The sequence below is a fragment of the Lontra canadensis genome, unplaced genomic scaffold (genome assembly GCF_010015895.1).
Source record: "Lontra canadensis isolate GAN:19392208 unplaced genomic scaffold, GSC_riverotter_1.0 scaffold45, whole genome shotgun sequence".
Lineage (NCBI taxonomy): Eukaryota > Metazoa > Chordata > Mammalia > Carnivora > Mustelidae > Lontra > Lontra canadensis.
Genome location: NW_022631039.1, coordinates 6756135 through 6771373, shown reverse-complemented (window position 1 = coordinate 6771373; position 15239 = coordinate 6756135). Strand labels below are relative to the sequence as shown.

At 58.9% G+C, this 15239-nt stretch overlaps 1 protein-coding gene across 1 annotated transcript in view; it reads right to left on the bottom strand.

Moving 5' to 3' along the window:
- Window positions 1–15239, bottom strand: part of SRRM3 (serine/arginine repetitive matrix 3) — a 53891-nt gene that overhangs the window by 13458 nt on the left and 25194 nt on the right. Inside the window, exons 3-11 of the mRNA XM_032872465.1 lie at window positions 13827–13928; window positions 4934–5062; window positions 4768–4848; window positions 4270–4299; window positions 3767–3829; window positions 3612–3647; window positions 1694–1744; window positions 1158–1262; window positions 624–801 (exon numbers count right to left, since the gene is read on the bottom strand). Coding sequence (XP_032728356.1) covers window positions 624–801; window positions 1158–1262; window positions 1694–1744; window positions 3612–3647; window positions 3767–3829; window positions 4270–4299; window positions 4768–4848; window positions 4934–5062; window positions 13827–13928 — 775 coding nt within the window. The remainder of the gene's footprint in view (window positions 1–623; window positions 802–1157; window positions 1263–1693; window positions 1745–3611; window positions 3648–3766; window positions 3830–4269; window positions 4300–4767; window positions 4849–4933; window positions 5063–13826; window positions 13929–15239) is intronic.

The following is a 15239-nucleotide window of genomic DNA, read 5'->3' as shown; positions in this document are numbered from 1 at the left end:
ACATCTGGCTGCGCGTGGGCAGTCCCTGGGAAAAGGACAGACTCTCCTTGCAGCAGGGACTTTAGAAATGCAGCTCAGCGGCGACTCAGGGACGGAGAAGGGGGAGGGCTCTGAGGGAGGAGGAGTGAGGCTGTGAGGGGGTTGAGGGAGGGAGGGTGCTCAGAGAAGGGGAGAGGGCTTGGTGGGGAGAGGGAGACTCAGGGCCTCAGTGATGCCCAGGGGAGATCCTGTCTCTTGAATCCGGTTCCTGACTGCGACCCCTAGCATCGTCCACGCCCCTCCCACCCCAATATGTCTGTCGGGGAGGGAGGCAGGAGACCCTGGGTTCTTCTCAGCTGTGTTCCCAGCCGGCAGAGAGCCCCAGTGGTCAAGCCCCCTCTGGCCGTCCGTTTGCCACGCTCAAGGGTGGCCCAAGCCTGCAGGACCCCTCCCCGGACACTCGGGCCGGGTGGGCGCAACCACCAAGCATTCCAGGCCGTCCCCGGGCCAGGAGGGGGACGCGGCGCCTTCCTCCCCGGTTACACGCTCACCGCGCGGGACCCGGCGGGGCCGCCCCCCCCCTTCCCCCGGCGCGGCGCAGCCCGCACGGCGCGGGAACCCTCTGCAAAGCGAAGCGTACGTACATCTGGCGGGCTGTGCGCCGAGCCGGGGCGGCCCCCGTGCGCTCCGCTCCGCTGTCTGCTGCCGCCGTTCTGCTGGGGCGACCCCCATCCGCTGCCGCCAGACGGGGAGGGCGACCGGCTCCCGCTCGACCGCTGGCTGCCTGTCTTCCGCCCGTCATCTCGGTGCTTGGGGCTCAGCCTTGGGGAGGAGGGGAAACGCGGGGAGCCGGCGTGGGACGCCCCCTCTGCAAGTGGAACCGCTGCCCCTGCACGAAGGGCAGCCCCTCACCTGCTCTCTCCCTTGCATTTAGCGAACAAGGCCCTAGCCTGCACGCGGCCTCGATTTCCAGTTCAGGGTCTGGGGCATCTCTGGGCAGGCCTTGCCCGTTCACTGCCAGGTGAGTGGGCACCTGCTCACTCCTGGTAGGACACCCCCCCTGCTGTTCCGTCCACCATCCTCTTCCCCAGCCCCCTCTCCAGCCCAACGGAGTGTTCAGTCTGCGAGGAAGGCAGCTGAACCACCTCTGGAACTCCTCCCAGGGGCCCAGGACCTACCTGCTGGGCGATCTGGAATCGCTGTAACGGGAGGAGAGGGAGGGGCTCTGGGAGCTGCCGCTGCTGTGGCGATTGGACCTCCGACCTGGGGACTCCCCGTGTGGCCTGGGAGAGAAACCAGCCAGTACCTAAGTTCTGCCCGACCTCCCCAAGGGGGACCCCACCCCCTTTAGTCTCCTACAGAGATAGCCCCCTAGTCCAGATGGGTCGTTTGTGGGAATTAGGAAAAGGCGCCTTTTTGTCTAGACAGCCCAGGTCCCCAAGACCTCACTGACCCCTCAACCGGTGCTCTTGTGACTAGGGTGGAGGGATGTGGGGTGTAACAAGGGCGGAGCTTGAAAGACCCCTGGACTGGGAGGCAGGAGGCCTGGGTTCCACTTCCCAGCCTGTCGCTGATTCGCAGGGGCTCTTGGCTTCCTCTCTGGGTCTGAAATTTTCCATCTGGGCAGCGGGGACCAAATGAACTACAAGGACCCAATTCTGTGATTCTAGAAGGGGGAAGGGGGAGGAGCTAGAGAACAGGGAACGGTTCTCACCTCTTCCTCTCTTTGTTCTTCTCTTTTCTTTTGCTCTTGGGGCTTCGAGATCTGCAGGAAGCAGAGGCAACGTGACTGCTCAGCCTGAGCCTAGCAGTGGGGAGCAGGAGGAGGACTGTGCCTTGGTGTGGATCTGATATTTGTTCCTGTCCAGGACCTGAGCCCCCGCTCTCAGCCCTGCTGGCCTGGACTTGCTTATCCCACCCCACTGCTTTGGTTCCTTTCACTCATCCAGGCCTCCTTCCTTCCTTCTCCTGTAGGCCCTGGCCTACAACCACTGCCTGTCTGAACCCCAGCTGGGGCTCCTCCTGGGGGTGCCACGAGTGATAGGTCCACCATCCCAGAAAGAAGGCTGACTTGTCCTTTCCTTCTGGAATCTGTCTCAGGACAGGCCCCTCTATAAGTCATCCACACCTCGTTTGTGTCTCCTGGGCCCCAGGTCCCTTCAGACAGGGCTCCCTAGGGCAGAGCCCAGACTTTCTTGCCTCTCTGGCCCCTCAGACTGGCTCAGCTCTGGGCCAGCTCTCCAGGGGTTTAGGAAAGAAGTAATCTCCCTTGGGCATGATCTCCCTGACATTTGGGTCCTCTGGATTCTCATCAAGGGTTGCCCCCAAAGCTTCCCATCCCACTCAATCCTGTCCCATACTGTCCCATCCCATCCAGCTCTCTGGGGGGAGGCCCTACAGTCCTTCTCCTTCTATTTTTGACAAAAGGATTGAAAAGCTTCCTAGTAGGTGTCTGAGGTCTCACTCCACCCCTGGTCCCTGTGGGCCCTCAGCTCCACCCTCCTTGATGCCACCAGATTCCAGCTGGGTCCTTTTAGCCCTGAACAGATGCCTTCTGACTGAATACCCAGGGGTGCTAAGAAACAACAGAATATGTTTTTCACAGGAGCTGAGCGGGCAGGGGCAGGCCCTGGAGGCCAAAGATGTCAGTTCCAGAACTCATGCTGCCTGCTTTGGGCCTCATTCTCCCCATCTGGAGCTGGTCTAGCCCTAGGAACCTCTAGGTGCTTCCCAGGACCCATGGGAGCTGGCCAGAGGATCTGTGCAGGCACATGGTGACCACTAGGGGGCAGTGGGGGGGGGAGTCGACAGTGGCTCCCAGGAAGAGGGGAGGAGAGGAAGGGAAGGAAGGGGGAAATGGGAAACAGGAAACCGGAGGGTCAGGATTAGACATTTATTTAGGCTGCTCCCCCACCTGGCAAGTGGCCATGGCCAAAGTCCCACTGCAGGACCGAGGCTGGGGTCACTGACCCTCTTCAGGGCCACTGGGAGGGGCTCTGTCTCCCATGTCGGCCCTGGGGATGTGATGGCCCTACATCTTGCTTTCCTCCATGCTGAGTGTTCTACTCCCCCACCCCCAAGGGCTCTTGACTTTCATCCCCTCCCCCAGTCCATCCCGAAGGAGTCACCGTCCTGCTCAGAGCCCCATGCTGGCTCCCAGCCCTGTCTGTTAGGAGGCCACCTCCTTGGCTTGGCAGTCAGGCCTTTTGGGGGGCTGGCACCTGTCTCCCACACACCGGCTAGCCACAGCCTGCCTACCGATCTCCTACCCACTGAGCTTTCCTTCTGTGCGGGTGCCCTTTCCCTGCAAATCCGGGATCCTGATGCTTCTCCCTTCCTGACACCTCTATGGACACACCCCTTGGATAACGGACCTGCTGTGTTGTCTGGAAATTCTTAGGGCCCCCGAGTCAAGGCTGACTCCTGGGACCAGCAAGTGTTGCAAACAGTTGGCCTCCACCCTCCTCCCCCTCCCCTTCCCCTGCTTGGCCCTGGGAAGCAGTCCCAGGAGGGGGGAGGACGGAGCAGGGGAAGACCCTCCCCACCCTCCTCCCATCATTAAGTCCCCTGGGCTTCGGTCCCTGCAGGGTGGCACTAGCCTCTGTCCACATCCTCAGCCGGGCATCACTTACCTGTGTCGCCTCTTCCTCCGGGACCCGGAATCAGACCTGGAGGGCCACAGAAGAGTTCTCTTGAGCTTGTCTGGGGTGGCCCGGGGACACAAATCTGCACAGCCACAGCCCTGGGCTGGCAGAGGGGAGAGGAGGCCCTGGGGGAGGGAAGGTACCTGTCTCTGCGGTGCTTCTTCACGCTTTTCTTCTTCTTGCGCAGGGGTGAGGAGCTGCCACAGCTGCGAACACAAGGAGGGGGGCTGCTCTAGTGAAATGCTGCGTGGGAGGGGAGGGGCGGGGGTGGCTGGGCGTGGCTGGGAAGTCAGGGCGCCTGGGGCATCTAGCTGAAGCCAGCTGCCTGTTGTACAAAATGAACTGGGGCCCCGAGGGTCATCAGGGTCCCTAAGGGTGGGTGACAGAACTGCCTGTGGTGTCCCCTAGCCACCCTTCAGCCTCCTTGGCATCGTAAGCGAGGGCTGTTTTTCGCACCCAAGTGTCAGAGGCTCCAGTGGTGGGATTTCTGGCCTCCGGTGGGGGGGGGGAATGCTGGCGCATGGGCGGTTTCCAGGGTCCAAGCCCTGCTCTGGCAGCCTCCTGTCTCTGGGGGATGGCCTTGGAGTCTTGCCCACCCAGACATCCCCACCCCTGCCCCCAGCCCCTGCGGGCCTTTATCACTGACCTGCACTCAGAGTCCAGTCTCCTCTTTTTGCTGAGGGTCAGGGAGAGAAAAGGACAGACAGACAGTTGGGGCTCCAGACGTTTGCCAGGGTCTCATTAGGGGCAGGTGAGGAGGACATACAGAGGGGGAACCACAGATGTGACCCAGCTGACCCTTCCTCCCCAGGCCACTCACACTTGGTGGGGGAAGGGAGTTCAGGACGGCTGGTGGAGGGAGGAAGGGAAAGCACGAGCAGATGGACTGTCATCCAGGGGTCACTGTGTCCAGTTGGGGGGGTGGTTGGTGAGTGCCAATGAGGGGACTCGGTGAGGGGAGGGGGCTAGGTGGAGGGGTGGGGCCCCACCAGTGAGGGGCTCGTAAGGGGGCGGGATTCAGTAAAGGCAGAGGAGCTCCACAAGGGTCGGGGCTCCCAAATGCAGCGTCGGGTCTCCTGCCCACAGAGGGGTGGGCGCCCCGGGAACCACCGCCCCTCCCGCCCCCGCCCCGCGGCGCTCTCACCGGCTTCGCCGGTGGCCGCCTTTCTTTTTCTTCTTCTTCTTGGGAGGGGGCGACGCGGAGCTGCTGGACCAGTGCTTGGTTCTGGGGAAGAGGGAGAGGAGCGGTAAGGGAGGAGGGGCGGCCCCAGGCCCCACCCCCGCCGCCCCCTCCCGCGGGGGGCGCTGACCTGTACCCCCGGTGCCCGCGGTAGCAGGCGGCCGGGCAGTCGCAGTCCACCGGGCCGTCGTCCTCGTCCAAGGGCGCGTACTCCAGGCCCGGCTCCGCGCCCTCGAGCAGCCGCGGGGTCTCCGCCACGCTGCAGGCGACAGGGACGCTCACCACCCGCGTTTGGGGGCCGGGCCTTCCGCCTACCCCTTTCCCCCCACGCAGCGCCCCGGGACCCGGTCCCCCGCCAGGTCGGCGGGTGCGGCCCCGACCCCTAGAGGGTCAGGCGGGGATCTGGGTGACCCAAAGGGCTGCCTCCAGGGCAGCCCCCGCCTCAGCGGTGCCCTCCCGCCTCACGTCGTCCTCACCCCTTCTGGCTCTCCGTCTCAGCGAGGCCCTCCCCTCGCCCAGCCCCTCAGTCCCATCCCCGGTGCTCCTCTCCCCCGCCCACCTTTCACACACCGAGCCCCTTTCACCGACCCCTGCCCCTGAGCCCCACTGTCCTACCCTTGGCCCCCTGCCCCTAGCTCTGCCCCCTCCCCCCTCCGCAGCTCCCCTCCCCCTCGTGAGCGCCCACAGAGCCCCTTCCCATCTTCTAACTCCCCCTCTCTGGCGTCAGCCTTTCCTTAATCCGGGCTCCCCGGCCAAGTCCCTTCCCTCTCCCACCCCCCCCCCCCCCACCCCCCCCCCCCCGCCACCCCGCCCCGCCTCTCCCTCCACCCACCCCCAACACCCTGGCCCCAGACCCGGCTGCCGCTCTGAAATATTCACGGCCTGTCCTCGCCCTCGTCTCCGCGGCCTCTCGAGGCCAGGCTGCTCTTCTCCCGCAGCCCGGCTGTCATCCATCACTGTCGGGCGGCGGCAGCGCGGGCCCCAGGCCTTCGCCGCCTCCGAGGCTTCCCATCCATCTTGCGGAGCCCTCCCAGGGACCGCCGCGGCCTGTCCCTGCTGCCGGCTCCAGGGCCCCCAGCCCCCTCTGCCACAGATGTTTGCTCTCTGGGGGCACCTGGCTCGGGGATACTTGCTTCCTAAAGGCAGGGGGGCTCCCCGCGAAAGCATGAGCTTGGGAGGTGCACGGGAGCCCTCCTTGCCCGTGGGGGGGGGCGAGTCCCTGTGTGACTTGGTACCTGTCCTGCCCCCTCTCGGAGCCTCTTCTCCAGGATGACTGCGATGACTCTGTTACCAGGCTGCTGGGAGAATTCGCTGTGCTAACCAGTACTGTACAAGCTCATTTTTTTATTGAACAGGCCCGGAAGGGGCCCTCCAAAGGCCCACCTCCGGGGCAAGGGCTCCAAGGGTGGGGGGGCCTCCCCACCTGCCATCCTTCCTTCCAGGGTGGTTCAGACAGTGACCCTCCAGGATGGAGGCTCATCCCTGGTTCATCTCATCCCCTACCCTCACTCCTGTGTGCCCTTTACCAGGCTCACACTTTCCCTGGCCAGAGGAGGGCAGGGCCGCGGGTCAGAGCTTTAGGGATATGACATGAGCTTTCGGATTCACAGACAGCTCTCCAACCAGGCATGGCCATGCTCATTGAGTCTCTACTTCCTTGTAGCTCCACAAGCAGGAAAAGAATATTCCCCGCTAAGGAGAGAGGATGAAGTGAGATTCTGTCTGGAAGGTCCTGACACGAGCAAAAGGCCCGGCCCACGACAGTTGCCCCATGCATGGTCACCACTGATAGACGGAGGGACCTCTGTTAGACACTAAGGCACCTCCTCTTCCAGGGTCGTGACACAAGAAAGGAAGACAGAGCAAGGGAGGCGGACCACAGCGTTGAGATGGAAGAATTTCTAGGGACACACGTCCAGGAGAGCATCCATGAATCTGCTCTTTAAAGAACTGATTTTGTATTAAAAAAAAAAAAAAAAAAGAACTGGGCGGGGTGTGGGGTGGGGTGGGGGCTGGGTGGCTCAGTTGGTTAAGCGTATGACTCTTGATTTCGGCTCAGGTCATGACCTTGGGGTGGTGAGATCGAGCCCCGGGTCAGGCTTTGTGCTGGGCATGGAGCCTGCTTGAGATTTTCTCTCTCTCCCTCTCCATCTGTCCTTTCTCCCGCTCTCTCTCTTTAAAAACAAACAACAAACAAACACCTCCCCCCCAAAAGAAGGTAACCCAAATCCGACAGAGGTAGCTAGCCTTGGGGCCAATATCAAGAATGCCATTTGATTTCTTTTTTTAAAGAATTTCTTTATTTATTTGAGAGAGAGAGAGATCACAAGTAGGCAGAGAGGCAGGCAGAGAGAGAGAGGAGGAAGCAGACTCCCCACAGAGCAGAGAGCCCGATGCGGGACTCAATTCCAGGACCCTGGGACCATGACCTGAGCTGAAGGCAGAGGCTTTAACCCACTGAGCCACCCAGGCGCCCAAGAATGCCATTTGATTCCTAAATACAAACCTGGTCTGGGCAACCTGAGGGCATAGGTAGGATGGGAGATTTTTCTGGGGTGGTAGAGGAGGGGTTCATGTCACTCTCCCTATCCCCACAGAGCCATATGTCCCCACATCCCTCCATTCAAATCTCTCTGCTTTTCCCCACATTGCTCACCCTGAAACCAGCGGCCTCCTCCTTCCTGTTCCTAAAATCTCCAGCTCCTCGGCCTGTCCAGCCCCCTGCCATCCCCAGCCCTGTCACCCCCACACAGCCCTCAGCCACACAGATGCCTGACACATAAAACACAGTCTTTAGCAAAACTTAAGGGCAGCCCAAACATCGTGTGGGTGAGCTGATGGGTGGAGGGAGCCTCCGTTTATCTGGACACAAAAGTGATGAAGGTTATTTACAAAATAGAATAGCTCTGTTTGGGTACTGCCTTCTGCAGGGATCCTTTGCTGCCTGTAACATCCAAACTCCTCCTTCCCCGAGCTGTGCCCTCCTGCTCTGCTGCCTGCATCCCTACAGACATCTTTCTTCCTCTGGCCTAGGGATAGAGCTTCTGCCTCCTCCCTCCCTGGGGTCCTCTCATGAGGCCTTTCTCACTCTCTGGTCCTTTTTGAGAGGTTTACTTGGGGTCTTGTCTGCTGGGAGCCTTGAAAGACAAGCGTAGAGCATGTGTAGCAGGCTCAGGGAGAGAGGCGCAAGGTCTCAGAACCTTCTGGTAAGACTTGCCCTGCATATTCCAGGGGTATAAATAAATGGGCCTAGGCCATGGCCTCTCTTGCTGACTTTGTGCAGCTGGTATCAGGACATCTGTTTTGTAGGCTCTCCCAAGGCTAGGACCCTGGATTCTCCTAGCCTGCCTCTCCTGGATGATAATGTCACTAACAATGATGTTCTCTAACATTTCCTTGACTCCCCACGGTCCACAAATCCCAATCCGAGCCACTACCTGGTTGAGAGAAATCGCACTCCCCTCCCGCTTTACAGATGAATCAACTGAGGCCCAGAGAAGGAAAGGAACATCCCCTCAGTTTTGGAACCTTTAAGTAGAGAACGTAAGTTCACTTAGGCAGTCGGCTCTGAGAATTCACGTGCAGACAGACAGACCTTGACTTTCCCGGCTGGCCTCTGCTGCAGAAGTTAGCTCAGCCACCGCCTCTCTGCTTTAGAGACATGGTTATAGGCGTATGCACCAAATTCCAGACTGGTTCAACACTTTTTGCTCTTAACCTTGTGTTTGTTAGCTAGCCAAAGCCTCACCACATCTGTGGACTAGGCAGAGGAGGCCTTCCTCCCTCTTGACGGAAGAGACCAAGCCCCACAGAGCAGGCCAGAGCCAGCCACACGGTCAGGGGTCTCCTGCAGAGGGACCAAGCATGGATGGGGGTTCCACATCGCATAGGACACCTGTTGGACTGGCCGCCCTGGGCAAGGCCCTGCCTGGGTAAAGACTGCCCATCACATGTCCTTCTCATGCCAGCCATTTCTCTGATGGAGTGGTTCCGTTTGCCATTAGCCAGGAGCAGAGTGGCCAGCTGACAGATGAATGAGTCCAGACAGAGGAGGGGAGGACTTCAAGCAAAGGGTCTGCCCTCTCTGCTCATTCTCGAAGCAGCCAGCAAGCCAGACCTGCCTGGGGCCTGGGCAGGGGGAAGGCGGGTGGGCAGGGAGGGAGCAGCGGCAGGAACAGGGATGAGTTAGGCCTGGGGCCTCTCCTCTGGCTCCTCACAGCATCCCGGGGCGTATGGCTAATACCACAATTACTGACTAACCTGTCACTAACAGTTTATAATACTAATGCAGGTGTTAGGGACTAGTCCAAGCACCTGACATGTGTTTATCTCATTTAGTCATTTAACGCACAGAGTAAGTCTGTGACATAGGTACCATCCTTAATATTCCCATTTTATGGATAAAATAATGAGGCCCAGAGATGTGGCTGGATGCAGAAAATTAGATGCACAGAAAAAAAAAAAAACACAAGCCCAAAACATTGGAATTTGCTCACTGTGTGAGGGAGTAGCTTATGAATATTGTTTTCCATAAACCCTCTCTCTCCCAAGCATTTTGTCCTGTTACATAACTATGAAAGCAATTATTCTTAAAGGTTGTCTATCAGAGCGAGGGAGAGAAAAATAAAGACGGACTGATAGCCACTAGAAGAACTGATAGCACTAGAAGTAAGAAAGCATTGTGTGGATTCCAAGGAGGAGAAGTTTTTACTTTTATCCTGAGAATATTAGGAAAGTGGTCGTTAGATGCAGGCCTGGACGATGGGGTGAATGTGAACCAAGGGCAGAAGGGGCCAGTATGAGCAAAGTCTTGGACGGGAGGGCGTGCAGGAGGGACCTGTGATCTGTCAGCAGGTCGGGCTGCTGCTGTGTGAGGCTGGAGTAGGGCACCAGGCTGGGCTGAGAGTGCAGACAGCCTCTAGTGCTGGGCCTCCCGAGTCCAGCCTTGGCTGTGTGGATGGGGAAGGGGGAGCTACAGAGGGTTTCTGCAGCAAAACAGGCTCCCTACGTAGACCAGTTTCCAAGGATAAAGGCGTGTCCTCTCTCAGTGTCTCTGGGACTTCCTCGCTCTCACTTGCTTCCCGATTAGCGTGCCAGCTGCCCCATGATCTCCCTGCCGTGTCCCCCTTCTGATTCCTCTTCCCAAGAAGAAAGCCCCCAGATACCAGTCTGACCACATCACACCTCCCAGAAACCTTCCACTGGCTCCCGTCATCTGTGGAATGGATGTCCCGTATCCAGTGTGGAGACTAGACCCAAGGGGGCCTGTCTCAAGAGACTGTCACTCAGACCAGCCCATTAACTTAAGGAAAAGAGATCCCTGGGGACAGAAAGTTTTAGGAGTGACTCGGCCCCTTTGAGACTCTTTTATTGAGTTGGAGGTGCCATAATGGGTGAAAATCAGATGTCCTTCCCCACTTCCTCCCAGTGTGGTGACCCTTCTGCTGGCCCGGGCTTTGTCACCTCACTCTAAGAGGCCATGTGATTTCTCCAGGTCTCAAAAGGCTGGTGTATGAGGGGCTGGGGTCCCAGGGGCAGGAAGCCAGAGGCATGAGCACAGGGACAGCTGGGTGGTCCACTGTGTAAATAAAGAAGTTGGGACGCCTGGGTGGCTCAGTGGGTTAAGGCCTCTGCCTTCGGCTCAGATCATGATCCCAGGGTCCTGGGATCGAGCCTCGTGTTGGGCTCTGAGCTGAGCAGGGAGCCTGCTTCCCCCTCTCTCTCTGCCTGCCTCTCTGCCTATTTGTGATCTCTGTCAAACAAATAAATAAAATCTTTAAAAAAAATAAAGAAGTGAAGGCCCAGAGAAGTCAAGACCTGCCCATGTCACACAGCTGGGATGTGGCTGAGCTGGGATCCAGGGCCCAGGGGGTTCACACTGAGCTTAGAGGTTACACAGGTGAGGTGTCTGGTGCCAGAGCCCACACTCTCCCTCCACTACCCCAGACTCTGAGGTAGGAAGTGAGGCCTGCTCAGAGGCCAGCTCCGCAGGAAGGCACAGGACCAATCTGTCACCAGCTCCCTGTCACCTCTCTGCCTTGGGCCTTGGGTTCAGCACGGCAAACAGCTAGCCAACCCCCCCACCCCATCCAGCCTGCAAGGATTCCAGTCAGCCATCAGACTCCTTGGCTTGCTGTAGTCATCAGAATGCTATTTTCACACTGTTGGGTCTGCCCGAGCTAGGAGAAGCCTCTGGTCCTGTCTCTTTTCCCATGTGGAGGAGGAAACAGACTTCGGGGGGGGGGGGAATCAGGCAGGCTGCACTGTTCTAGGCCCCAAGGAGATAGCAGTAAACAAACCTATAAAGATCTCATCTTCGGGGCGCCTGGGTGGCTCAGTGGGTTAGGGCCTCTGCCTTCAGCTCAGGTCACGATCCCAGGATGCTGGGATCGAGCCCCGCATAGGGCTCTCTGCTCAGTGGGGAGCCTGCTTCCCCCACCCCACCCCCGCTCTCTCTGCCTACTTGTGATCTCTGTCTGTCAAATAAATAAATAAAATCTTAAAAAAAAAAAAAAAGATCTTGTCTTCAATATCTTCGAACCCAGGAGTGGGTCCCAGGACCCAGCCAAGGCTACATTCTCTTCTGCCTCCAGAACAGGAGTCCTCCCTGACCCCCGAGTCTTCTGGACACTGCCCCTTCCAAGGGACCCTTCCCGACTGACCACCCTAGCCCGCCTCTCTCTTCCTCCACTGAGCGCACACAGGCCTGAGGGCTAAGGGGTACAAGTGGCCACGCTGTTGTCTCTTCTGGTCAGGAGTTACTGCTAATTCCTGGTAATTAGCAGTATTTTATTTTATAAAATAAAATATATTTATTATATACTTTAATTCCCGAAACAGGCTGCAGAGGGTGGGGGCGGCCTCACCTGCCCCTGCTTCCTCCCTACTCCTAGCCCCAGCACAGGGGGAGGCTCGCAGCACAGACCCTCAAGGACATTTCTGCTGATGACGGACACTCTGGTGGATTTCCCAGGACATCCCCTGTTTTCAAATGCATCATTCCTTCATCCAAAGGAAGACGAGATCAAGACGACTGGAGAAGACTGGGGAGTCACCCGCTCATAGGAGGCAGTCCTAGCTGGCACAGAGATGAGGTCCCCCGCCAGGGAGTGGAGGGAAGGGTCCAACATCTGGGATGAGGGCAGCAGCAGGAGAGACAGAGAGAGCCCCTGGGGGAGGAGGGGGAACACAGAAATGCATCCTGGAAGCCAAGGGAAAAGGAGGCTTCCAGAAGGGGAAGCCCAGGGGTGGTACCTGCCAGAGAGAGGCCAGGCCTGTAGAGAGGCACAGGCCACGAGGAGTAGGGCTCTGGAGGCCACGGGGCAAGCAGGTCACAGTGTTAGGGCAGAAACCCACCATGGCTCCCGTGGCCTAAGGAATCGGAGGCAATGTGTGCCACATGCTCTACGGAAATCCAGTTGAGAAAGGAGAAAACAAGGTAGGGTGGTGGCCGGAGGAGGAAGCGGAGTTGAGGAAGGCTGGGAATTTCATTAAAAGGAAGGAGCCCAGGAGAGGGGAGAAGGGCAGGCTTGTTGCTGGAAGGGCCGGGGAAAGTGGCAGGAGAGTCCACACGTGTGGAAAAGCATGACCTTCCAGAAAAGCTCTGGGCTGATTTGAGGGGGCACAGGTCAGAAAGCCAGGACCTCTTGGTTTGGAGGAGGATCTGGTTGTCGGGAGCTCTGAGAAGGGGAGAGAGGCCTGGCCCCGCTCCTGGGGTGGGGGGGCTGGGAGGGCATTACCGAAGGGAGGGCACAGGAGTGGCCGAGGGTGCTGTGAGTTCAGGGTGGCTGGAGAGGGACCTCATTGCCTCTGAGCCTGGCTCCCCCAGATCACCCACGAGCCCCCGATGAGCCCCTCACGAGCCCCTCACGAGCCCCTCACGAGCCTGCGGCTGCTCTGGCCATGTTTGCTCCTACCCATCCCCGAGCTGGAGAGGTGAGGTTTAGGTGAGGTAAGGTGACACTACCCGCCCCCACCCCTGGAGCCCTCAGCTGCCAGAAGGAAGAAGAAAGGGCTTCCCTGCTGCCCACCCAGGTCCGTCTACACCCGCAATGCCGTCCGTCCTTACGACAGCAGCAACGGGAAAATCTCTCAGAAGGTGCTGCTGTCCTTTTCATTGGTGTGACATAAGGTGACAGGGATTTAGGGCCTCAGCAAGATGCCTGCTCCCCAAGTTAGTCCCACCCCAGAGGAAATGCCAGGAGTGTTTACCTCGCCTGAGTCCCGGTGGGGGCTCCCAGGCTTAGCAAGGGGAAGGTCCGCTGCGTGGATTCCATGATGCTCCCTCTGTGCCCACTGCCTGCCGGACATGGGGCTCGGGCAGCCATTCCCTGACCCCCGCCCCCCGGCCTGGACACAGGGACAGGCCCCCTCCATCCTCCTACAGCAGCCTGATGCATTCTCGTCTGGCTTCAAGTGGTTCCCAGTTCTCTGACATGAGACAAACCTGCTTCCCCATCACTTCTCTGTCTGATGCCCAGGGGAGCACTGTACTCTCCTCCTGGCCCTTGACAGGTGCCAGAGGGGACCCCAGCAGAGACCTTGCTCTCGTTACCCACGAACTTAGGCCACACGAGTAATGGCATTTGGTGGGTTCGTTCCTACTTTCCAGAAGCCATGTTTACTCTGGGGCCCATTTTATAGGTGGTAATAGTTGCGGAAGACAGACTGGCCTGGGGCCACACTGTCAACCAGCAGCCACCCCCAGGGTCAGAATATTTCTAGGTTTCCCTGATTTATAGCCCAGGATCCCCAAGTTGGGCTCTGGGCTGCTTCTCTCACTGCTGAGCCATAGATAGAACCCAGAGCGTCAGGGGAGCTCTGGGGGATGCCGGGGTCCCAGTGGCCCCTGATTTGTGCCCGGGCCAGACGGGAGCTTCCAGTAGATGGATTGCACGCCCTCTCCTCCACATTGCACTCCCCTCCCAGCCCCCAGAGGGAGCTTGGAAAGGCCCTTCCGGCACCCCACTGCTGCCTGAACTCACATCCTCCCTTGCCCCGCTCCTAGGCAGGGGAGCACTCACATGTGGCCCCCAGGTCGGTCTTCCCTGGTGAGCATTCCCTCCTTCTCCATCAGCATCTGCCGGAAAGTCCTGACCTTCTGCCGGGTCTCCTCCTCTGAGTACCTGTAGGGGCACAGGGACGGTGAGGGCTGCTTTCTTGGCTTTCCTTCCCTCCCTGCCTGCCGCCCCCCCTCCCCCATCACCGGTGTACCTTCCAGCTTGCAAGGACCTGTCCGAGGTCCCACCACCAAGCAAGGGTTTCGGCGCTGGGGACGCTCAAGCCCTACACATCTGGCACCACACCAGACAACCCACCAGCCAAACAGACAAGCAACGACTATCCGAACAACCAAATGAACTAAAGGAGCCGCTGTAGAGGTGGGGAGGAGGTTCAGCGGAGGCCATGCCCTTCCTCCCTGTCCTCCTCCACTCCCACGGCAGACCGCACTCCCACAGCCAGACTACAGGCGCTCTCTGGAGACATATTAAGGGAGAAATGAAGATCCAGGCCTTGTCTGCTTTTCTGGCCTCAAGGACATCTGATCCTCACAATGGCCTTGGGAAGGCCTCAAGATCATCCCGACCTCTGCATGAGCAAGGCTGCCTAGTGGCTTGTCCCAGATCCCAGTGCTAGACCCATGGCTTCCTCGTCTGGCGCGGGAGGTGGGGGAAGTCTGGTCTTGAATGAATGCCCTGACTTCGCTGTTCCCTTCCCCCTACCCACATAAGCCCGGGCTCAGGCTAGGGTCCAAAGTCCAGAAGGACCATCCTTGCTTCCATGCCCCGGAGTCCATCACGACCCTCTCTCCCTGCACCCCTGTGACAGCCTCTGGAGGGCTTCTCAGCTCCTCTGGAATGTCGCCTTCCAGCATGTGTCCGCACTGCCCCGGGACAGGGTTGTGGGGGGAATCCTAGCTCACCCAGCCCCTTGCCCTGTGCCTGGCACATAGCAGGCATCTGTAGCTAAATGAATCTCAGGGTCTTAAGCGCCTCACCCCCACTTCCTGGGCTGCAGGCCATTATCCCAGATGGAAAATACGGTGGCAAAATACACACGGGGTCCCTTCTTGTCTCTCCTCCGTTCACCATCCTCTCTGTCCACACAGCAGACCCAGGCCTCCGCATGGAGCTTCTCCATGAAAATGGCAGGTTGTTGTCCTTCAGGGACCCCACGGCTGTCCTCCCTCCTCATCTCCTCCCACCTTCCCTCCCCTTCTCCAACAGGCATTTGGGATTGGCCCAGCCCTTTTTGGAGAGCAATTTGGCAAGTCCTTGCAAAAGCCTTAAAAAATGAGCACATCTTTTGACTCAAAATTAACTTGCAGGTTTACCCCGTGGAAATAGTCATGGCTAAGCACAAAGGCGTGACTCATGGGATGTTTACAGCAGGACGGACACCCCCACCGCCAGGTTAGGTGCCCACGTTTGCGTTTC